At 36.1% G+C, this 24,965-nt stretch overlaps 2 protein-coding genes across 9 annotated transcripts; both read right to left on the reverse strand.

Moving 5' to 3' along the window:
- Positions 1–5,524: 5,524 nt before the first annotated feature.
- Positions 5,525–11,591, reverse strand: LOC128019088 (zinc finger protein 367-like). The gene is made up of 5 exons (XM_052605085.1): positions 10,972–11,591; positions 9,694–9,844; positions 9,499–9,618; positions 8,132–8,270; positions 5,525–6,685 (listed from the first exon to the last, which is right to left on the reverse strand). Exons 1-5 carry the CDS (start codon positions 11,227–11,229, stop codon positions 6,451–6,453), a joined length of 903 nt encoding a protein of 300 aa, XP_052461045.1. The 5' UTR covers positions 11,230–11,591; the 3' UTR covers positions 5,525–6,450.
- Positions 11,592–12,891: 1,300 nt separating this feature from the next.
- On the reverse strand, positions 12,892–24,965 carry LOC128019089 (dual specificity protein phosphatase CDC14A). 8 transcript variants are annotated; one of them, XR_008185061.1, is made up of 16 exons: positions 24,644–24,965; positions 23,511–23,601; positions 23,130–23,205; positions 22,907–22,999; positions 22,650–22,726; positions 22,375–22,441; positions 22,248–22,310; positions 22,070–22,157; positions 21,758–21,988; positions 20,357–20,495; positions 20,103–20,271; positions 19,870–19,973; positions 15,588–15,635; positions 14,863–14,916; positions 14,556–14,775; positions 12,892–13,526 (listed from the first exon to the last, which is right to left on the reverse strand). XR_008185061.1 is itself a non-coding variant. In XM_052605086.1 (15 exons), the coding sequence occupies exons 1-15, from the start codon at positions 24,744–24,746 to the stop codon at positions 13,487–13,489; spliced, it is 1,443 nt and encodes a 480-aa protein (XP_052461046.1). In that variant the 5' UTR covers positions 24,747–24,963; the 3' UTR covers positions 12,892–13,486. The 8 variants fall into 8 exon arrangements, 3 of the variants coding, with proteins under 3 accessions (XP_052461046.1, XP_052461048.1, XP_052461047.1); XR_008185064.1 differs by having other exon boundaries at positions 23,511–23,572; positions 24,644–24,705; XR_008185062.1 differs by lacking the exon at positions 24,644–24,965 and adding an exon at positions 23,804–24,104.

Genomic DNA, 24,965 nt, shown 5'->3' on the forward strand with positions numbered 1-24,965 from the left:
CTTTCTTTTTTTAATTATATTACATGTAATTATGATGTACATATAATTGGAAAAAAACAAATAATATTCTATCTTTTCTTATATCATATTATATATAATTATTATTTATTACATATATATATATATATTTTTTAAACCATTATAAAATATTGATATATATAAAGTTAATTATACAATGAAAAAAATTGTGTAGAACAATCTTCACTCAAGAATTGCTATAGTAAATACATTTTTAAAACAATTATTATTATTATTATTAATCTTCTATTAACTTAAATGATCCCTTTAATGTAACCCTTGTTCTTAAATGAATGAAAGGATCCTTCAGATGACTCACTCTTCTGTGGCACTGAAATGATGATCTTATTCTAATAAGTGCAGCTCTGCTCCTGTAACTGTATCCGAAAACAGACTCAAACAGACAAGCTTGAACACACCCGGTGACACGCAACTGACCGTAACGAGCAAACATAAATCAACACACCCCTGAGAAAGCCTGCTAATGTCACGCATAACCTGCGTTCACACTGACGTGCACCTGAATGAGGCGCTGCGGGGAACATTTCATCTGCTACAAAAGAGATTTCACAAGCGATGTGGAGGATTGTTTTCTTTGGTGAGATGGGTGATGAGTTGGGGCAGGCCGGGCGACGAGGGCGGAACAGGACTGGCATGCATGGGTTTAAATACGTGCTTCTGTGTTGTGTTCATTCACACTCGATGCTGTTCAACCATGGAGCTCAAAGCAACATCTGTCCTGATTCTCGTGTGCTTCGCCATCGTCATCCTCACCAGCAATGAAGGTCAGAGTCATGATGCTCTTCCATGCTTTCTCTTACTTATTATTTATGTCTGGTTACTATTCAAAATAGCTTGCACTTATTAAATTAAGATACTTTTACTGGACAAGCCAAATGACTTAAGATATTTAGTCTTGTTTTCAAGAGAAAGAAAACTAAATGAAGAGCATTTTGCTTAAAACAAGTAAAATTATGCTTAAAAAACAGGCATTTGGCTTGTCTAGTAAAAGTATCTTGATTTACGAATTCTAAGATCTTTTGACTAGAAACCAGATATAAATACTAAGTAAGATAGGTTGTTGATGCATCTTGTAAATGTAATATTTATAACTTTATGTTTAGGGTTATGCATCTGTTTCTTTCTCCTAAAGCGACTGCAGTCACATTTATTTCTCCAACGCTTCACACGATACAGATTCTGTTCTCCAGAAGCTCGGAAACACAAGATCAGTTCGGTGTTGATTACATTAACGCAATGTGCACATTTTTATTAACCCTTGCAACTTTTTTTTTTTTTTTTTTTTGCAATTGTGCATTTATATATCTCAATTGTGACCTTTTTTCTTCTTCTCAGAATCGTGAGATATAAACTTAGAATTGCAAACAAGAAAAAATAAAATAAAAATAAAAAATAAATGTTTTTATGCCAGAAACAAACAAACAAACCAAAAAAATCTAGTTCATAATTCAGAGTAAAAAGTCATAACTGTAAGGAATAAACTTTTTTTCTCATAATTCTGAGTTTGCATCTTGCGATTCTGCATTTTATATTTTATATATCAGAACAAAATGTATATTATAGTTAAAAAAATTGTTTTTTAAACTTTTAAGTTTCCAAGTGTTCTGCAGGTCAATTTAACTCTAATACGCTTCATTGATCTGAGTTCATGCACCTCAGTTTTGAGCCAAAATGATCCTCAAATAATGCTTTTTCACTCCAAAACTGAGACGCATAGGGTCAGATAAATCAGTATCAAAGAGAGAAATTTTATCTCTCATGCATTCCCTGGGAATCAAACCTATAGCATTGCATATATCATCAGTAATTCAGAAGAGCGTCAGTAGAGTTGTGTTTGTTTGATTCCCAGAGACACATTCCTATAAAGCAGCTTGAATAGATGGACAGCAGGAACATTTGTCGTGACATGCATCGCTCTGCTCTATCAGAACATCAAACATGCCCTTTATAATTAAACAGGTCTTTCTGTTTCTGACATTCTTCTATTCTGAAAACATCCTGCAACATTGTGTGGTTTTGTTAGGAGAGAATTTAACTCTTATTCAGTGGCAGATGTTGTTTTGTTGCAGTGGATGCCATTCGCAGTTGCTGTTTGAATACTAAAAGGATCCCTAAACGCATGCTGCGATTGGTCTCAAGACACAAGATCCAGGACAGATCTGGAGGCTGTGACATTGATGCATTGGTGTGAGTGTTAAACACACAAACACAAACACAAATCAGTCCTGTGCTCCTGTGTTGACTGTGTTTACTGCTCCACAGATTATACATCGGAAATAAGCGGATCTGTGCTGATCTCAAAGTCCTAGAAAAATTGGAGAAACTCAAGAAGTTGAACAATCACAAACCCAAGCGGACTCTAGCCAGGACTGAATGAACATCATCATCTGACTTATAATGCATTAATCTATCGGCAGTTTCAGTATTTCTTGCATTGCATGTATTAAAACTCCTTTTTACAGTTTTTTACAACAATATACTTTATATATTCTTTGTATGCTTGATCTGCTTTGTATGCTCTGTATGATACCCCCCCACCCCCTTAATATTTGGCTATAAGTTGGTTGATTTTTCACATGAACCCCAACGAATTAAATGGCTCCATGATTTAATAGAAATAATGTGGATTGAATTAGTTTTACATGATTTGATAAGGAATTGGGAAAGAAGGTATAAAACCCAATGGCAAACTGCAATAAATAAATAAAAATGCATACACAAATATATAAATAAAATGCATTCATAAATAAATAAATAAAAAAGCGTGCATACACAAATAAATAAATGAAATGCATGCATACACAAATATATAAAATCCATGCATACACATAAATAAATAAAAATGCATACACATAAATAAATAAATATTTAAATAAAATGCATGCATAAACACAAATTAAAAAAAGCAAGCATACACATAAATATATAAAACATTCATGTATACACATGAATATTTAAATAAAATCCATGCATATACATAAATAAATAAAAATGCATACACAAATATATAAATAAAATGCATGCATACACATAAATATTTAAATAAAATCCATGCATATACATAAATAAATAAAAATGCATACACAAATATATAAATAAAATGCATGCATAAATAAATAAATAAAAAAGCATGCATACACAAATAAATAAATGAAATGCATGCATATACAAATATATAAAATCCATGCATACACATAAATAAATAAATAAATAAACCTGTATAAATTTTTTATTACAGTGCTTTTGAATGATATTGCAGCACTGGACTTGTATATTCTGAACACTTTTCAGAAACTATATTGAAAACATCTTTTTACACACTGGTTTGTCTTGGCCACACTTGCACTTTTCATGAACTGCACAACTGAACAAAATTACTGTATTACTTTCAAGTAACACATTTGTTTTACATATCAACTAATTTGAATATTAATGTGTTCTTGGGGCAAACCATAATAAAAAAGAAGTGTAATAATGGGAGTAATAACTTATAACTTATAATGTAACATAAAGTCATTTTTATGAGATGTTTATTTACCACAAACAATCTGAAAATTATCCAGATTTAAATGATAATTACAAAACATTGTCATATTTCCATAAGAATGGTCATTCTGTCAATATCAGTCATATTTAAAGCCCGAGGAGAGGAAATGTTTCTGATCAAACCTCCAAACATCTGAGATCTCTGAGAAGCCCTGAACAGAAACTCAGAAATAAACTCAGTAAAGTATAAAGTCCTCTACAGAAGAAGGAGAAGGCCATCGAGCGCTATCTAGTGGAGGGATCGTTTTAATTAAGTGCAATATTGTTAACATTTTAGTGCAGCCTTCACTAACAACTGCATCTGGATTTATATGTTTCCATAAATGCAATGTTATCCCAGCGGTCAATACTGTGACCATCAACATTTACTCATTCTGCACACGCAACAAAGCTGAATTATTGTGAATTCATTTATTAATGCTAGACACTTTAAAGATAACATGCACCAAACATCTCTGTCGAAACTTTATGTTAACATACTTTCCTAGCTTTTGTTTAAGAGCTATGAGGCAGCAAACCGGAAGTACACTGCTCTGGTCACGTGACACTGCACATATTTAACTGAGAATCTTCTTTTTTTTTTTTTACCATATTTGTAGAAAATGCACTATAACACCAGTCATTAACATTTTTAGAGCTTTATAAATTAAAAACTTCTCTGTGGTCACTTTTTGTGACCAGTGGGATTGAATGGGTTAAAACCTTTGGTACAAAAAATTTCTAATATATTAAACCAAAGGCAGACATATTTAAGGTTTAAAAATATAATTATAATATATTTATGTTAGAGAAGTTAAAGTTGCTTTGTGGCTAATTTAGTTAATATCTCATTTGAAAATAATTGATTCATGATTCTCTTATGCTCCATGTTTTCTCATTTCGTGATGCATTTGTAAAGCCTCCATGGGTTTGTGAGTAAATTCACTCCCCTTGAATATTAAAACTACCCGCATTCAACTCGACCAATCAGAGACAGTTTCCGCGCCGCCAAGACCCGCCCACCCCGAGACCCCGCCCCCTCGTCAGGTAACTTCCTCTCGTGTCCTGTTTGAAGACATTTTCTCAGGTGGATGTAATTATATTGTGTTATTAGGTTTCCTTCATTTATGTTTCTCGGAATGGGGCAGGTAAGAGTTTTAAATGCATGTTTTTGCAGAAACACAAAAATATGGCGTATTTAGTTTATTTATAGATGACAGCCACAATCACAATTCTGTATGTCGTAATTTATAATTAATTTAATATTTAAACAATTATTTTCTGAACTGAATACTATACGTGACCGGACTCGGAGGAACACAGAAAAAGAGGTAAATAAACATAAACTCAAGAGTTTCGCTTAAAGACATCATCAAATTCAGTTTTTCTGACTATGATTATGAAATACAGGATACTGAGGTTTATCATTTCTATAAATGTAAATAATGAGCGAATATATATTATATATTGTATATATAAACTGCTGTTCAAAAGTTTGAGGTCTGTAAAATTTGTAATGTTTTTAAAATAAGTTTCTTCTGCTCATCAGAGCTGCATTTATTTGATCAGAAATACAGTAAAAATACAGTAAAATTCTGAAATATTATTCTAATGTAAAACAGCTGTTTTTTGTGTGAATCTGTGTTAAAGTGTAATTTATTTCTGTGATGCTCCGCTGTATTTTCAACATCACTCCTTCAGTCTTCAGTGTCACATGATCTTCAGAAATCATGAAAATATGCTGATTTATTATCAGTGTTGAAAACAATTTTCTTCAAGGCTTTAAATCAGAGCAAACCAAGTAATAGAGATGAGTTAGAAGTTGTATTTTCAAACTCTGAAGTCTTGAAATCCAGGAAAATTGGGATTCACTGCTTCTTACACGGAAATGTATTTCAGTGCTTAAGTGTTGTTTTATTAAATGCAGTTTCGCTGTTTGAGAACCAGACAAACACGATACTTTAGTTTCCCTTGTGTGTTTTATTTAAAAACAAATGCAACAACCAGGAACACTTTGTATCATTTACAGAAGACTTGAAGTGCTAACACTAACGAGGAGAAGCCCGTCTACATTTACAACGTCAGCACAGCGAACACAACATCTCAGAATAAAACACTTGATTACATTCTGCCGTCGTGACGGGATCAGCTCATGCTTTATTTCGGGGGGGATATATTATTTCAGTTATAAAATGAAACATCTTCCAGTTTTTGCACGCGGATGCCAAACGAATCTATAAAACCTGCAGACGTGTTCGAACCAAACGAACATCTGAGTAAAGCACGTGAACAGAACGTAGTGTTACGGATCAGATAAGTGCTTTCTGGATCCAGAATCTGAATTTGATCTTTGGGAGAGAGTCAAAAAGTTGTAGATTAATATCGTAAGTGCTTCGGTTCACCCATCAACTCTTTACACTCGTATAGAAGCGTGTACCAACGCTGCATCTTAAAGCTGGTTAGTTTTATCGACGTTATTGCGAAGCCTGAGCCGGTGGCTTTAAATAGAGAATAAATACATGATTAAACATGACCGATGTGAAGCGAACCGGACTAATGTAAGAAAGCACTACGCGATCCGCCGTCAGTAAGTCTTCATCTTTAGCAGGTCGGTCACTGCACCCTGTTTCAAACACACACACACACACACACACACACACCAAATCCTACAAAAATCACAAACATCAAAGAAACAAACACTTGTTCCCACAAAGTGCACGACGAAACAAACACGAGATGTCTCTCGTCTCAACAAGCTGAGAAACGAAGACAATCTTCATATAATGATATCACTACCATCATAGCAGCCTAAAGGTACAACAGGAAGCAAAGTAAGGTGCTTGTAGCTTATATGAGCCGGGAGGGTCTGGAGGCGAGGGAAGTCGCTCATGCGGAGAGATTGTTAGCTAGCTCGATGAGCGCTAGTGCGCCGTGAAGACGCTCACGCTGCTCTTGAAGACGCCTGCCACTGCTCTTCGTTTCGTCCTGCTCCTCTTCTTCTCCTTCGTCAGACAGGAGGAAGTCCAGAGGATCCTGCTGCTCCTGGTCCTCTATAGCAGTGTTACTCAGAGTCTTAGCTTTATTCTGCGCAGGCGTCCGCTGCTCCCTCGTCTGCCAGTATCTGACAACACACACACACACACACACACACACAGTCATTCTGACGGTCCTGCAGGCTTCAAAATAATAAAACCTTAAAATATTAACATGATAAAACTTAAAAAGTCAGCTTTTCTTGTTTTTCTTTTGTTTAACTTGATGCATTATAATAACTAAAACTTAAAGAACAAATTTAAATTTGTTAAAACTATGTAGAAACTAAAGAAAAAGAAATAACAATTTTTTTTTTATTATTAAAATTATTATTATTATTATTATTATTTGATGGATAACTAAAAAAATTACTGTAGTAAAGTAACTTTTTTTTTAACTTGACAAAAAAAATGAAAACAAAAATCAAAGTTTTATTATAGAAACAAATTATATAAACTAAATCACAAAACTGACAAAAACTAAATTCCAACAAAAAGGACAAAATAAAACCAAAACATTTCAGCATGTTGCAAAAAAACACTATTTAGATTAACTTAATTACTAGCACTCAAATTACTAAAAAAAAAAAAGGATAAAAACAATTAAAAGATATGAAAAACATCAACAAAATTACTTGAATACAAAAATAAAATGCTTTTAAATTTTTTTTTTAGCTTGTTGGATTAGGTGACATGTCTCATCTTTATTTAGTTTAAGTTGATGTACTAAAATAACTAAAACTGGAAAAAAGCTATATAGAAATGACTTTAACAAGTATAAAAGCTAAAAGAAAAAAAAAGAAAATAAGAAAATCAAATGAGATCAAGCTCTTTTTATTTGTGCTTTCATTATATTCAAGTATTTAATTCACTAGATAATTAAGAAATACTATGTGATTATGTAATTAAATGTAATTTCAACATAACATGATCATTTGAGATATTGATCATCATGTTAATAAGGGCAGGTGACTGTTGATTGACAGGAAATTAGCTGATGTCTGCTAGCATGGCTAACCACTCGACACTTCTGTAGACAAGTGTGTGTTGATTAGGGTGACCATATGCGCCGTTCATACGGGACACGTCCCAGCCAGGATTTTAATATTGCCTAAAATATCCAGGTTTTGGCTATTTGCACTGTGCAGGTTGATCGTTGTGTAACATTCATGAGAGCTATAAAGAGCAGAGCAGATGGCTACTTATGCTTTCGAATCACTTTCACGTGTTTGTTCGTTCGTTTGACTTGAAGCATTGTGGCACACTTTTTTTTTTTTCTTTTTTTTTGGGATTTGTGCGCAGCGACGCTTCAAGTCAATCGAACGAACAAACATGCGCATATTTGCATCGCTTTGATCTTTCCTGTCTTGATCTCACCTTCTCACACGCAGCCCCACGATTGGTCGATTATGTACAATACCTGCATGTTATTGGTTAAACTGCTCTGGATGTTTTAGGCATTATTAAAATCCTGGCTGGGACGTGTCCCGTATGAACCGCGCATATGGTCACCCTAGTGTTGATGATTTACTCACTTTGCCAGCCATTCGGCCACAGCCTTGTCGTCGGCCCCCTGTGATCTCCCGGGGCCCCCCGCGGGCTCCTCGCGCTTCAGCCGGGCGTACGGGTGTTTGGGACAGTGACGGTTAGCGTGAGTGAATCGGCTACTGCAACCTACAACACACAGGGAGAAAAATAGTGACTATTCAAATCGGATGAGATGCTAAACAAATCACGATTCAACTAGGAGTTCATATGAATGATGGGAACCTACTGTCTTTAGAAAAGTATAGATGTTTTTTTTTCTTGCCTCTGTATAATACATATTAAAGTTAATAAGTGCAGCGCTGCTTTGTTTACAGCGGTAACCAGGGAAACGCTTTAAGATCCACCTCCTGCAGTTTGTTTACGGCGGTAACCAGGGAAACGCTTTAAGATCCACCTGGTGCAGTTTGTTTATGGCGGTAACCAGGGAAACGCTTTAAGATCCACCTCCTGCAGTTTGTTTACGGCGGTAACCAGGGAAACGCTTTAAGATCCACCTGCTGCAGTTTGTTTACGGCGGTAACCAAGGAAACGCTTTAAGATCCACCTGCTGCAGTTTGTTTACGGCGGTAACCAAGGAAACGCTTTAAGATCCACCTGCTGCAGTTTGTTTACGGCGGTAACCAAGGAAACGCTTTAAGAGCCACCTGCCCCGGTGTTCATAAGTGCTTTGTTTACAGCGGTAACCAAGGAAACGCTTTAAGCGCCACCTGCGGGCAGAGAGTGAATCTGTGTCTCATTCAGCTTGTCTGCGGTTTCTGTTTCGTAAAGCTATTTTTATGTATTGTTTTACAAACCTGAGGCCAAATCATTCCTTTTTGATTTCGAAATTATACAATCTAATTTAGGTTCAAAATTACTCATGTCGCATTCAGCATCTTTGTTTGGATCATGAATAAAATGCAGTGGTTGCTTCTCATTTAAAATGGAAAGAGCACAGACCAAGGATTATTTTGTTTATACGAAGAGATTTATTTGTTTTACTTATTTGATTTGGGGCTTGTTTTAAAATTTCTATTCAGTTTTGTTATTTACATTTACATTATATAAAATGTTGTCATTTAGACAATAGAATCACTAATTTATTTGAACTGATTATTATGACCCACTGCTATTATATTAATACTTTTAAAACCTATTGTTCGCTTAGGTCTATTTTAATTACAAAAAAAAAAAGGGAATTATAATGATCCGATTACTCGTCAGAATAATCGACAGACTATTATGTACCAAAATAATCCTTAGTGACCGCCCTAATGTGAATAGGTGTTTAGCACTAGGGCTGATTGCCTGATTAGAACGAACACTACAGAAACTAGTCAATACTACTTGCGTTTGAGTGAATGCTAACGCTCACCTTTCTCCAAACAGACGAAGGGTTTTTCTCCGGTGTGGAGGCGCTGATGGGTCTTCAGCTGTCCGCTCTGGACGAACGCTTTCCCGCAGTCCGGGTAATCGCACAGGTAAGGTCTTTCACCTGAGACATGAAGAAGACACTCAATGCTCTCGCTCTGAGATCTGAACACAAAGCTCTCAATGTGGCGGCACTGACCTGTGTGCGTGCGTTTGTGCGCCTGTAGAGATTTCTCGCGGGGAAAGACGCGGTTGCATATGTTGCAGCGGATGCGACTGCTGGAGTTCTCGCCCTCGTTGATCAGCTCTCGGACAGTATCTGCCCGGGGGCGTCCGCGCCGAATGCTGTCCTGGAATAAGATCGCAGGAAGATGCATGTTAAAGACATGACAGAATTAACAATATAAACAAAGCCACTTTAAAGGGACAGTTTATCCAAAAACGAAAGCGACCTTATGATTTACTCACCCTCAAGCCATCCTGTGTGTACATGACTTTATACTTTAAGAAAAATACATTCCAAGTTGTATTAAATAATGTCCAGGCTCTTCCAAGTTATAATGGGAGTCGAGATTTGGAAAACCAAAAAAAGCGAAGCGTTTGTGTTATAAACTACACTACACATACATGATTTAGGCCCATTATTTTCCATATTTATAAAGCACTATAGAAATATTTGTCTCGACTTATTATTGCAAGAGAATAATAATATATGGTATTTTTAAAGTGCTATTAAAAATTGCATCTCAAAAGAAACAAAACCAGAAAAATGTGTACAGTTCATATTTAATAACACAAAACAGTGCCTCATATTAAAAATAACTAATGATGCAACAGCTAAGAGTGCCATATGTAATAAACAACAACACAATGCAATTACTTAATAATAGCATGTTAACATAACACCACACATTATAATTCATATTTTAATGCAATAACATATATTATCCTATGGTATATGGATAGTGGCATGTCATAATTACGTAAATGGTATATATATTTATATACAACTGCACACCTAATTAACATTAAAATCTACATTTACGGCAAACTAAATAGTTTATAAAATAAGGTTAATAATATTACATAAATGAATAGTATACAAGCTTATTATAAATGTACGTTCTGAGTAAAAAACGTGTCTCATCTAAAACAAAACAATAAGAAAATATCTCACAGTCAAGGAATCGTGTAAATTTTACATTAACAGTAATTTTAGTGTTTTTTAGAAGCAAAATCGCTAACATTTTGGCGCGCACGTCTGACGTCACGTCCAACTTCCAGCTGCCGCACAATGGAGGAGAATTTAAAATCCCGGTCTGAGCGCGCGCTTTACGCATGGCGTATAATACACGCGTTAATAATCTCTTCACTTACAGATAATATGTGCTAATAAAAATATATTAGTGTACTTGTGTTATATAATACAGTGTGTTTTACAGCTCTAGTACAGTATAGAGATTTGTTTGATTCTCACCTTGAGGTGTTCAGGGCAGGAGTTGACATCTGAATCGGCAGGAGAGCCGCTGTTTCCGGTCGGTGAGGGGCTCAGAGTCACATTGTGCGCGTTTTCGCCCCAGCGCCACGGATACACCATAAAGTCACTGAATCCGGGGCTTGTGGGCATCAGGGGGTCCGCCGCTCTCGGTTTGATGGGAGTCGTCTTGATCACGGACACCAGAACTCTTTTCGGCGAGTCGTTACAAAATATCACTTGATGTTTGCTGTCAGCCATCGCAAATAACGTTCAGTTAAAATACAACTTAAACCGTTCAGTTAAAAAAATAAAAGTGTAAATAAGTGCAGTTGGAGGATTATCCCGCCTTTAACGTTCCGCCGCTGTTCGCTGTATTACAGAGTCAGTCATTCCCAATGTTACATGTATCAGGCGCGGCGCCTTTGATTCCTTTCTCATCCCGAGATCTCACTGCCAGGAGTTGTTACAGTTAGACGAGCTCACTCGGTGTTTTCCCGCGTTGGAAATCGCGCCCGAGCGCGGCGCTCAACCAATCAGCGAGAGCGAGAGCGAATGCAGCCGAGAGAGAACCAATGGCAGACGCCGTGGAATCCTCGCAGCCAATGGCCTTGCTTTGACGCCACGACACTTTTAAAGTATGCCAACGCGCGCTCTTTCTTGACAGACGCGACTGTTGTCCAATCACAGGATGCGTTGTGAACTGTACGGGTGGGTCCGCGTGCGCTCTTCCTGCAGTTTAACGTCTCCCGCGCATAATGTTTACATTTAGGTCGATTTAAAGGGAAAGGCGGGCGGTGACGGTGGCGCGAAAGTTACGCAACCAAACCGCCTTTTGTTTCATTGTGTTTCAGCAGCTGTCTCCATACAGCAAAGTGAAGCATGACAAGCCTTAATTATTTGATTCTTTGTAAGATAAAAGGCTCCCGCGTGAAAATAACATCTGCTGTATTTCTTTCGGCGCCTTAACTTCAAAAAACAAAAACACACGCCACACACACACACACACACACACACACACACACACATATATATATATATATATATATATATATATATATATATGTGTGTATAGTTACAATTTTTTAGAATCATTTCCACATTTCACTCAGTCATGTCTATTTTAATATTTCATTGTATTTATTTTTATAATGTGTGTTATTTATGGATGATGTATTTAGAAAACAATAAACGATTGACTCAAACAATATAGTGGTTTTTGGTGTCATATTTTAGAATTTCAATTGTTTTTGGGAGACATACATGCTTAAATTCTCTGCAAGAATTAAAATTAGCTGCAAACACCAGCCATTTTAGACAATCATTAAACTATAAACAAGTGTCCTAAAACTCTAAAGTGCCTTTTAATAATAATAATATTTAATAATAACTAGACGAGTAAAGTTTGTGAACAAACTTTGAAGTTGACTTGAGAAAGCCTATTTGAAGTGGTTTAAAAGCTTGTAGTTTGAAGGTTTTCAGTTAAAGAAGTCTGAAGTTTGAATAAACAATGGTATAGATAGAAATTTTAAGATGGTTGTTAGATGCTAGGGTTTTCGGGGTTGCTAGGGTATTTTGCTTGGTTGCTAGGGTATTGCCACGCGGTTGCTAACTCTTAACTTTAAAGTGCCTTTTACATTAGTGTTTACTGGATAATGATTTTTAATTATTTTAGAGATTACGGTCATAACATTTCTAGTCAAATAAGTGAGATCCGAGCTTAACCTGAACAATTATATCTACGTTTGTTTTGAATCAGTTATTTTTAGTTTCTATATCGTTTTCATTTATTTCGGAATTGTTTAATATTACAAATATAATACTATTTTAGTAAAAAATAAATGGAAAAACAATGTCTTGGAACAAACAAAAAATATACATTTTGTTAAGTTTTTTTTTTTTTTTACTATAAGATCCCTCATATTTATATAAAAAATGCTGTTAAGGGACAGGAGGATAAATCCAAGTAAACATAGAAACATATATTGATGTTCATTCAAGAACCACATTTGCATAGCAGAAAGGATTTATTAAAAGAGATATAATAGGAAAGGATTTGAATCATATGTGAAATAATCATGATTTAAATTTCATCGTCAAAATAAAGGTATGCATTATTTACAGTAAAAAAAAAAAAAAAAAAAAAAACCGTAATTTTAGTCTATCAAACTCCAGCATATATACAGCTTTCATTTACGGGTAGCACAGTATGATTCACATTCGGTTATTTACAGTCTGTCACATTTCTGTAAGTATTAATAAACTTCTAGCAACATTATTAAAAAACAATATTACAGGTTAAGTAACAATGCATAATGGCAAAGGCAGCTTCTGACACTCATGATGTTTACAATGGCATAAAGTCAAACTTCACAGATGCATAAAGCTCTCTGATTTAAAAATAAACTCCTTGCTTTCTCTTGATCAAAAAAAAAATGGTTAACATCTGCCGATTTCTCAGTAAAGACTAGGAGTAAAGTGATAGTGATATCAGTGGTGTTGGTCTTTAGTGGATCCTTCAGCGGAGGAGAGGAGCTCGAGCTTTGGGGATGGAGTTACTGTAAAATAAGAAAATACAGCACTATTAGAAAGCACTTTCCTTCTTCGGGACAGAGATCGTCTATTACAGGTAAAGTTGGCAAGGCGGTGAAAATATAAAAACCGGTTCAAAATTAGAAGAAAGATGAAACTAATTAAATAGAGGCCCGTTCATAGCTGGCATTCACTAATCTCAGGCAATGAACAATACATTGTTTTTAAAAAATCTCTCCTGCAGCTGCATTTATTTGATTAAAAATACAGTAAAAATAGTGAAATATTTTTAGAATTTAAAACAGTTATTTTCTATGTGAACTCCGTTAACGATAATTTATTTCTGTGATGCTCTGCTGTATTTTCAGCATCATTCCTCCAGTCTTCAGTGTCACATGATCTTCAGAAATCAGAATAATATGATGATTTACTGCTCAAGAAACATTTCTGATTATTAGCAATGTTGAAAACAGTTGTGCTGCACAATATTTTTGTGGAAACTGTGATGCATTTTATTACTCAGGATTCACAGATGAACAAAAAGTTAAAAAGAACAGCATTTATTTGAAATCGAAATCTTCTGTAACATTATAAATGTCTTGACTGGGAGTTGAGCAATTAATGTGTCCTGGAAAGCCAGAATGCACATCCATTAACAGAAACATACTGTATATTAGCTGAACCCTGTTTGTTTTCACGAGTTATTTATAGCAAACCATATAACAGGTGCTTTGTCGGATATAAGTTGAACCGCGGTCCCAGCGCGTGCCGAACCATGTGTTGTCAACCGAACGGTTCAGTTTTTTTTTCAGCGAACCCTGCCACCCCTAGAAAACCGCTGTTTTACATTCTAATAATGTCACGTTTTCTGTATTTTTTTATTTAAATAGCCTTGGTGAGAATAAAAAAAAAAACAACAACTTTAAAATAGTAATTATTCCAAACCTAAACTACGCAGCTTTAAATGCCTAAAATATCATCATGCATAAATCTGATCGCAGATAATGCATGAAAAACGTTACAACCAGGAGTAAACGACTCTGAGTCATGCTCACAGACTGAGAGTGCTTGGGATCCTGTAAGAGTCATTTAACGTGAATCATCCATCAGCAGACAGTGTGCAAGCAAACACCAGAGATCCCTGCTCTTCCCGTCAGCAAGTTTGACTCCTTGATGCAAATATTGTTGGCCACTGAATCAGAAAACATATGATCCTTTTCACAGACCATTATGTGCAAGCTGCCTAAAGATTTAGCGAGCCTTGATTGTAAAGGGCTGTGAAAGGAAAACGTCAACTGTGAATATGTCAGACTTACACAAGTCGCTTTAACGCAAAAGGCTTAAACTCAGTAAAATACTAACCTACTGGTCCTGCTGGATCCAAGGGAAGCCCAAGTTCTTTTCCTTTTATCTGAGCTGTATGGAAGATATTTTACAGATTATATCACAGACATAATGTTGATAGATTTACAATCCTGAATGCGCAACTGCAGAATAAATTTGTTAAAAAGGAATATGACAAAAACAACAGAACAGAATAATTAAGAAATGTTGTTTATATTTACAGCATAACAAACCAAAAGCTTCCAGTTACTGATGCTGCTGTAAAAATCTGCATAACATAAATTATGAAAAAAAAAATACAAATTTATATATATATATATATATATAGAGAGAGAGAGAGAGAGAGAGAGAGAGAGAGAGAGAGAGAGAGAGAGAGAGAGAGAGAGAGAGAATGATAACTAATTTATAATAAAAATAATAACAATAATAAGTATTAACTAGACAAACTTTGAAGTTGGCTTGGTAAAGTATATTTGAAGTGGTTTAAAAGCTTGTAGTTTGAAGGTTTTCAGTTAAAGAAGTCTGAAGTTTGAATAAACAATAGTACAGATAGAAAATCTAAGATGGATTTTAAATGTTAGGGTTTTCAGGGTTGCTAGGGTGTTGCTATGTGGTTGCTAAGGTACTCAGGGTGGTTTGATATTCTAGTTGCTAAAGTGTTGCTGGATAGATACATTTACTGAGTTTCAATCATTTAAGCAAGGATATAACAAAATCTTATTTAAATAAAGAAGAAATGTTACCTTAATGTATTTGGTGTTGATTTGGTGTGAATAGTATTTTCTTCTAACCTGCAGGTAAAGAAAAAACAAAAGTTCATTGTGATGAAAACAAGCAAAATGGCAAAAAATAAATAAAATAAAGCATGGAGCTTTGATGCGTTTGATTCTCTGATGCACAGACAGAGCGTCACGCATGCGGAGAGAGATTCCACATCCCTCCTGTTACACATGATTTTATCATGTTCATACGTGTAGCATTTGATTCAAAATCATCCTTTAAAGCCTCAAATGACTTACATGAAGGAGAAAAACTCCATAAGACCATTTGATGAAGAGAGAAAAACCTTGAGAGGAACCCGATTATCCCCCTCTGTCAGCACATACATGTACATACATCAAACATGATCCAGTTACGTAACGTGTGTAACACTAGTCTTATGTTTACTGAATGAATGATCAGATTGTGTACAATGTGGTGTGATAAAGTAAGCACAGATAAGGGCGCTTATTTAACCTGCAGCTCAACATTAAAGCTAAAAAAAAAAAAAAAAAAAAATTTATGACACATTCTCATGAGCTTCAGCAAAATGCAGTTAATGCACAGACAAATCAAGTCCCATTATGTTTAGCCTGGTAAAACTCAACACAACTAAACTGAAGTGAAGTGTTTCAGAAAGGAGCACAGTAATATTCTGGGTTTAATACACGTTAAGATCTATTAAAAGTAGCGTGTGAGTCAATGTTTAATACCACGGGAAATAATTGACTCAAAAAAATTATTTAAATCACAAAAAAAAAAATAAATAAATACTTGACAAAATGTAAAGATTACACATTAACAGATTAAAGTAAGATTCACTAAGCTTGCTATACAAGTAGTTTTATAAATGTATATTATGCAAATATTGCACAGTAAGGTCTAATAATGAGCAATGTGTTTTTACAGTAGTTATTAGTTTTTGTTAGTTAAAATAAAATTGTTCTACATTTGTTCAATTGTTTATGCTTTAGTAAATGTTAATACATTACGATTAATACATGCTTTACAATTATTTTTCATTGTTTGTGCATGTTAACTGTTTCCAAATGAAACCTTATTGTGTTACCAAATATTTAATTAACTCATAGTGCATCTTTTCTGATATCAAACCGAAATGAATCAATCGATGCTTGATCTCAGATTGACGGTTGTCAGGAAGCCTGTGATATTTGTAAAGGATGATCTGTCGAGAGACTTACAGCATTCCAGTCCAGAGACGGGCTTAAGAGAAAGCATTTACAATCCCACCCCGTCTATACAGTAATGGATGGAAGGGAAGCCAAACAACATCCAGCAGAAGACAACGCTACAGACAGCAGAGAGCAGCATGGCTAGTGGCCGTCTAGACACAGGGGCGAAATTCAGAACAAAAACAAGGAAGGAAGGAAGACTGGAGACTCGTCTTTTCCCGCCGCACACTGGATGGATCTGTAGAGTGTGTACAACTGTATTCACTCCACGTCTGCCTGTTCACACTGAGATTACAGCATGAATCATGATCATGTGCTTTAACCCTCAGAATCTGAATAGTATTTCGCATTCCCAGTCTGTTTGGACTCGAAGAATCTTTATTTTGTATAAAACAGTCATAAGTAGACATTTTTTCAGTTAAAACCATATTGCATCTCATCAGCAACTTCTCATTAATGAGTGAATGTGGAAAAAAAATAATTGAATGTCACCAATACATTTATCCCTTTTCAATTATTAATATATTAAGAAATTCTTCAAAATGTCTAATTACACATGAACCATACCACCCCCCCACCTCCAAAAAAAAAAAAAAAGAGAAAACCTATGCAAATGATATATTTTCAATATAGATTAGAATCTTTTTTTTTTTTTTTAATAAGAACCTATAATATGAGAATTATCTGTATTAAACACATTGGTTTTTAATAAGATTTAATATTTAATTAAATTCTTTTGAATTTATGACTCATGATTGTTAAAAAAAATAAAATAAAATTTAAGCAACCAACATATTTACTTAAAGCAAAATAAATTTTTCCCCCATTTAAATTATTTTCCCTGCACTTCTAGCATAAACTTTCACTTTCAGATGGAAAAGTAATTAAATACATATTCATGTTTTTCAACAAAATTAAACTCAATTGTGAGTGAGATATTGGGAAAGGTCTAAATGTATTTTATAAAAGTTTGCTGATGACAATATAACTTCAGAAATAATATTTTTGTAAGTTTTTTGACATCAAATGGGACTCAATACATAACCGGGTCAAAAATGACCCGAACAGGGTCTTTAATCATTTTGCAAAGTTTTGTTCTCCTACTAAAAACTATGCTTTTTAAAAAATGTACCAAAACAGACCTGGATGCGTTGTAAGGGTTTGAGGATATCTTTCAGGATTTTTTGATCATGACTTTGTGCCGTAATATCCCAACAAAGGGAGTTAACGCTCTTTTATAGGCACTTTAATATTACAAAGCTCAAGCCTACTAAATGGAAATGGTTTCCAATTGTAAAATGCATCTATATTCGCCGTCTGAGATCAGATCCAGTCTGCTGTGCAAACGAAAAAGACGATCAAAGCAAAATGACCACAGTGTGTTACAATAACACAAAGCAGTTCATACACTTCATGCACATGACAAATCAAGCACATTCACCATCAAACAACACCATGCAAAGCAAAGACCTCGTGAGATGCTCTCATGCATGTTTGTTACACAAAAATGAATGAAAATGTTAGTTTTCCAGGACATGCAAAGGAAGATTTTTCTACAAGGAAAAACACTTATGGTGAACACTTTTGTTGTGACCCCATAAACACACTTTCCAAAAAGAGTCTCGGCTTTAAAAACGCTGGTTCTCAGTGAACGGGGAAGCAGAATGAGACCAGATGAAATGAAAAGCTGCGACAGTCTCACATTCATTACGCGGGGCGATGATGGCGTCACATCTCAGGACTTACCTGACGGGTGTCTCTCACGCCCCGTCATTCTGCTACCATTTCAACGCCACACAACAGTCGGGCCACAGCGAGCCCAGCAAAACTGCAGCACTTTACTACCATTCGGCTGCCGTGTGATAAAAGGCTTTTGGAGTCTCTCGTCTCGCTGGCACAATCATTAAAAGGAAGACTGAGGTTTTTAACTCATGCAGTTAGTCTAACATATCATGCACACACACTTAAACATCCATCATCACGTGAACACTACTACATATGCATGACATCTGACTGGATGGGTCTCTAACGCGCTACTCTCTCCATACTGTACACATCCACTGGGGCGAAGATTGTAATGTTTATTTTATATGGCGCACTTATGCTGGTGGATTTAGTTCTTAACTCTATAAAGCTGTTTAATGATCAATAAGATTAAAACTCTGCTGTCGCACTGATAGAGTTTTTAAGTATAATTGTCTAAATGTCCAGTCAAATCTTGAGTGATTCTGATCAAGTAAAGGTCAGAATAAGGTCAGTAATATCTCCAGATGAACTCTTACTGGACTGAAGCAGCTCAGCTTTACTTGATTCTCCATCAATCATGTTTTAGAGTCTCAAATCTGATCTTTTGAGGAGCGTTTGTTTCCAGAAGCTTTACTTTCACTGTTCCTCAGCGGAGGAATGATCTTCACAAGCCTCCAGAACATCTCACATCTTCTGAGGAGCCTTGATTTCTTCAGCTCTCGATCACTGTGTTATATGTGTGGATCATTTACATCATCATTTACACATTACTGGAGATATAGAGCACAGACTCGTATTTAGATCCACTCTACTGATCTCATTGATTTACATCACAAGCATCAGAGAAATATCAGCTTCTGCACCAAATTGCATATTTTTGCTCAGTTTAAGTTTTTGAATAAAACAGAGCCGTTTCCTCCATATTCTCACTGCATCCGATTATATGAGCCAAGAAAGCCTGATGCATCAGATGATACTTTTTTCAATATCTTTCTAATGGTTCCAAAAACTATTTTATATGTCAGGCTTAAATTATTAAATCAAGGTTTCAAGTGCAGTTTGCATGCATTCATTGTAGCAATAAAGCAACAAAGATCACAAGTCTCAATAAATCACTACGTAAACTTGCCAATTTGAAATGTAGGCTAGTATGCATTTCTCTGAAAAAAAAAAAATGATAAAAATATGACTATTGAAATCAATCATTGATCATACTGAAGGGTCAATCAATCAGATTTCTTCCGCACCAGTGGAGATGTACCGTCTGGCCTCGATGGCTACATGTAAATGCATGGACAGAAGAGTGACATAACGGAGAAGAACTTACGATATTGACCCCGTAGATGCTCTGGACTGCCTCTTACTCTTCAGAGCTCTCAGTTTGTCACCTTGCGTGAGTCCCATGCACTCCTCTTCCTCTTCCTCAGTGTGCTAACCAGTGAAAAAACAAAATCTGGTTAACAATCACTCGAGCAACGCCACGTAAAAACAAAAATGGCTGCTTTGCATGATGACCTTTTCATGTCCATGGGATGTTACAGAATAAATAGATCTACTCACCGTCTCAGAGGCTGTTTTTCTCTGTGAAATGTTCTTGTTTGTACCATTAATGGAAATATCTTCCACTCCTAATAGGATTCCAGCCACTAGTGTTTTACTCGATCCGTTTTCCTGCTCATTTATTTTTTGACGGTACAAATCACCCTCTGCCCACAGACTCGCCTGCTTTCTGTTACATTAAGACATGTATGCATTAATATGAAAATCCAATGCATATTGGTACATGGATCCATTGCTGTGGATTAAACACTCACTTGTCTATGAAGTTCTGCTGAGGTCCGATGATCGAACCGGGTCTGCAGATCCTGATCCACGCGATAACCTCAGCTGCCATCAGTCTGAAGTGTTTCATCATGTAACAGCCAATCAGTGTCCCTGTTCGGCCCAAACCGGCTGAAACACACGGTGGTTTTGCTTGTTAATATTTCTAATGGAACTGAACCAAGAAGACTCAGATTCACTGATGAACTTGCTGCATCGTGCAAAAAAATGAATGCAATGATTATATGGGGATTTGCAATATATCTGTTATTTTAACGTGCTGTACTAATTATTTAATTTAATGAAGCGCTCCGTCCAGACCAATCCGTCATCTTCCACTGCTGTAGTGTCTGATGAACATGAGTCTATTAGAAAGCAGTTATATGAGCCTAAAATGCCATGAATGCAAATATTATATTGATTTAATACAGCGATTCAATAAACAAGAATATGGCTACATTTTAGACAACATTGTTTTTGCAATTAAATTAAATTAAAATAGCTCCAATCAAAGCCACAGCAGAACTGTTGACTGTCTCTGATCAACACACAGCAGCGATTCATTACTGAAAGAATCAAGTGAGTCAGTGATTCAGTGACTCGATTCATAAAGACAGTAGCCGTTTCACAATACCAAGTATGCAAAGTTCTGACTTAAGCACTTTCTTTATAAATAAACCACAAATTTTAATTTTAATCAACTACATTCTTGCCAGAAAAAAATGTTAAAGGAGTAGTCCACTTTCAGAATGAAAAGAAAACATTTTGAAAAATGTTAGCATATGAACGGGTGATGGGCACCATTGACTTCCATAGTATTTTTTTTATTTCTACTATGGAAGTCAATGATGCCCACCAACTGTTTGTATACTAACATTTTTCAATGTAAGTAGAAAAAAACTCATTCAGGTCTTGAACAAGTGGAGATTGAGTAAATGATGACAGAATTTCCATTGTGGAAGTGAACTACTCCTTTTAAACTACATTTCGCGACAGTATAGCAGTTACATTTTCAAATCTGTCCCACGTCGTTCACCGGAATGAATGAGTGTATGACAGTTAGCAGATGGTAGAGATTATACGGTTTATGTTTTAAAAATTTATATTTTTATTACAAAACATGCATTAATTGGCCTTTATTCACCCAATGGAGCTGTGTGAGGCACTTTTTATTATGGATGGATGGGGTTTATTGGACTTCTTTTGGACTATTGACACCCATTCACTGCCAAAATGAAGCTTGGAAGTGGCAGGAAATTTTTAGATATGACTCTGATTGTATTCGTCTGAAAGAAGAAAGTCATGTTCACCTAGAATGGTTTTTAGGGAGAGTAAATCATGGGCCAACAAATTTTTGGGGGTTATCGGTCTCTTTAAGCTTGAAATATCCGAACCTTTGCAGTGGACCGCAATGGCTCCATCTGCATTCTCGCAAATGTTCAGGAATTTGGTGACGATGGCATCGTTGGGCGTACTGCCGTCTACGAAGAACAGGTCGTGGTGCTTGAAGCCCATGTCTGTGAAACGCTTGGCATCGTACATTTTCTTGTTGAGCCGGATGATGTCAGTGATGTTGTGCTTCCTGAAGTAGGGGAAATACGCTTCAGGGGCATGAAGAGGGTATCCTGATGGAAAAACAAGTGTATGATTCCAGTTCTTATTTTAAAGCATTAGTATAATGGGTGATCAAGCCAATTTATACGCACCATTCTCAATTTTGCTATTTGGATGAGGGCCGCTAAAAGCCAAAAACTTTCCTGGAATTATCCAGTTGAAATCTCCATTTTCTGCCCGCTGGAAATAAATAAATAAATCAGCATCATGTCTCTCAGCGTGTGGCTGAACTCTTTAACCTTTATTGATTCTACAACACCACAAACTCACCTCATAATGTTCATATTCCTCCACATTAAACTTGGAGAAATCCAGCCAGCCGAACTGGAGAGCCTGAAACACACGGCATGCGATCAGCAAACACTCCTGATGAAGCATCAGAGAGACTCTGGATTACCTTGTGAACGGCCCGTAGACAGTCAAGGATATTCAGATTGAACATGCACGCTCCAAAGGATGCATCTCTGTTAAATGTAATAAAGAATTAAGTCAAAAATGAACAGAAATCTAGAAATTAACCAAAATAAATAAGATTCATAGACACTACTGATTTAAATACATTTTGTATTTTCTCTGAGGCCCACATGTTTTGATTTTTTTTTTTGGCCAGAAAAACTTGGTATTAAATGAAATAGATATTCTTAAATAACTAAGGGGATACATTTCAATTACCGAAAAGGAAGATAAGATCCATTTTGAGAGAGCAGAAGGCTGTACGCTTCTTCTGGTGTTTTCTGTAGATGCATTACCTGAAAGAGGAGAAAGGTGACTTTTCCACGTCTAAATATCAAAATAAAAAACTTGCAACATTTTACTTGCATGCACTTCCACAGAAAAAATGAAGAACATTTCATCAGGCTGCACTTTCATGAAAGTGAAGTCTTTAGGCTAAATGAAAAGTAAATATAAAGCTGGACTGGGAAACTTACAGCATAAGAGCCGATCAAATACGCAGCATTGGCTTGTTTCTTTCGGTCACCACAGGTATAAAACACAATTGTCTTCTTTGCAAGAGCACAAGACTTTTGAATTAGAAGAGCACAAATTTAAAAACATTCCAATACAGTTACACCAACACTTGCATGCTTGCATACAAAGACTGTGTTTAATTGAACAGTGTAATGTTGTGGCAACATAATGAAGCGTCATTACCTTCAGCTTCTTGTTGAGTTTGCAACAGAAGCGATAAAACATGGCCAGGTTGAGCGGGCCAAAGTCCGAATAGAAGCTGTTCAAATATAAAAATCAAAGATGTCATTGATAAAGGTCTTGTACAATCCAAAGAAACCATATGTATAATTAACAGGCTTTTCTACAGGAACACTTAATATTGAATCTTTAGACAAAATATGCAAAAAGTGCATGTGTGTTTTATCATATTTGATCCCTCAAAAGATTCAGATTATCAGATTTGAGACTACAAAAAAAAAAGATTGATGGAGAATCAACTTTATAGTGTTTATTGATTTATACTTTCCCTAATCATGAGCCATTCAAGAGCATTTTAAAAGTAATGCATAAAGGCACTCTCACTTCTCATAGGAAAGCTCTTCATCGATGCAGAAACAGTGTCTGTCAGGACTGCTCTTCACCTTCTGATGAAGAAGAGCAAAATACAGCTGATCTGAAAAACACAAGAGGCCAAACTATACAGCGATCTCTCACAGTGACTGTACTTCCAGCAGATTGCATGCAGTCTATGAATGTAAACACGTGTGAGTGACATGCATTGGTTTAAATCCTGGAGAGAGTTCTCAAACAAACCGTGAGAGAACAAAATATGTGCACAATTAAGAAAAAAACAGAAAATGAAATAGGAGCCTCACCTTTAATGAACTCGACGCAGTTTGACAGATCACATGTTTCTATTGTAACGATGTTCCGGAGCATTGTTTAATCTCGGGTAAGTTTAATAATAATAAACCCAACACACATTTACAAATTCAAACGAAACAGTGTTAATTTAGGTCGACCCTTCAAGAAATAATGGAAAATGCAGCGAATTTAAAAGAACGTAAAATATATGTTTTACTTGTCGAACCGGTTTTATGCAAGAAAACCCGCATTAAAAAATATTAAATTAGAACAGTGAAAAAAAGCCGAGCGATCTACCTCTGGCCTTAAGTATGATTAAAGTTCAGTTTAAAAATCCAACGCAACGTTAAACCATTTCCCGACGCTTGATTGGCTCACAGACTCACCGCTGACACGTCAATAACATGAAGCTCCTCCCTCCATAATTTAAATTGAGCAGCAGGCAGTGTTCGATTCTAATTGGCACGCTGCCCAAGCCGTTGCTAAGAGAGAAGAGCCGACTGGCCAATAGAATCTCACGTAACTCTGACTGAAAGCTTTGATTCACTATTATTATAATGATCCATTATTACTCTCATTTCGCGGTGAGCGAACAGAACAAAGAAGCTCGTTCCGTTTCTAATGTTACACAGACACCATTAAATAGTCATCCTGACATATAATCAACACTATTCTTTACATAAACAGCAATTAGTTTGTGATGTGATCTCATGTTTCGTGTTAAAACGGCCATCCCCTGGAGTAAATCGCCAAAAAAAAACTACTGTCAGGATTTGTCCTTCGGGACATAACGACCTCAGCGGCGGTTTAACCCTTTCAGATCATTCCGGCCGTGTCTGTAGTTTGTTTACCTGTGATACGAAGGTAAATATCGCGCTTGGAATCCGTCTGCTCCCTCAGAGACGCTCGTAGTCTTTTCCTCGACTCGTTCCGTCGCTCGTTCTTGCGCTTCATGCCTCCCTACGCGTGAAAAGATGGCGTTTCAAACGCGAACGCGCGATGAAAGAAGCATTTGCGTTTCGATTTGCGAAGTCCGGCTCCTAACGTCTCCATGGGGTGCAGACCAAATTGAATTTGAGGCCACTTGTCCTTCCAGTGATGTAGGAAAGGCAAGACAAGTTTCTGAAAGCTTTGTGAGTGACGTCACTGCGCCACCATCCCTGCTACCCAACA

Source organism: Carassius gibelio, chromosome A8 (assembly GCF_023724105.1).
Source record: "Carassius gibelio isolate Cgi1373 ecotype wild population from Czech Republic chromosome A8, carGib1.2-hapl.c, whole genome shotgun sequence".
In the NCBI taxonomy this organism is placed as follows: Eukaryota; Metazoa; Chordata; class Actinopteri; order Cypriniformes; family Cyprinidae; genus Carassius; species Carassius gibelio.

Excerpts from the sequence above, each read along its gene's own strand:
- LOC128019088 (XM_052605085.1), bottom strand. The coding sequence starts at position 11,229 with ATGGCTGACAGCAAACATCAAGTGATATTTTGTAACGACTCGCCGAAA. Across the intron at positions 9,845-10,971 it reads CCTGCCCTGAACACCTCAAG|GACAGCATTCGGCGCGGACG; the intron begins GTGAGAATCAAA and ends ATCTTATTCCAG. Across the intron at positions 8,271-9,498 it reads CTTCGTCTGTTTGGAGAAAG|GTTGCAGTAGCCGATTCACT; the intron begins GTGAGCGTTAGC and ends TGTGTGTTGTAG.
- LOC128019089 (XM_052605086.1), bottom strand. The coding sequence starts at position 24,746 with ATGAAGCGCAAGAACGAGCGACGGAACGAGTCGAGGAAAAGACTACGA. Across the intron at positions 22,311-22,374 it reads GTCTACGGGCCGTTCACAAG|GCTCTCCAGTTCGGCTGGCT; the intron begins GTAATCCAGAGT and ends CGTGTGTTTCAG. Across the intron at positions 19,974-20,102 it reads GAAAAACAGCCTCTGAGACG|CACACTGAGGAAGAGGAAGA; the intron begins GTGAGTAGATCT and ends TTCACTGGTTAG.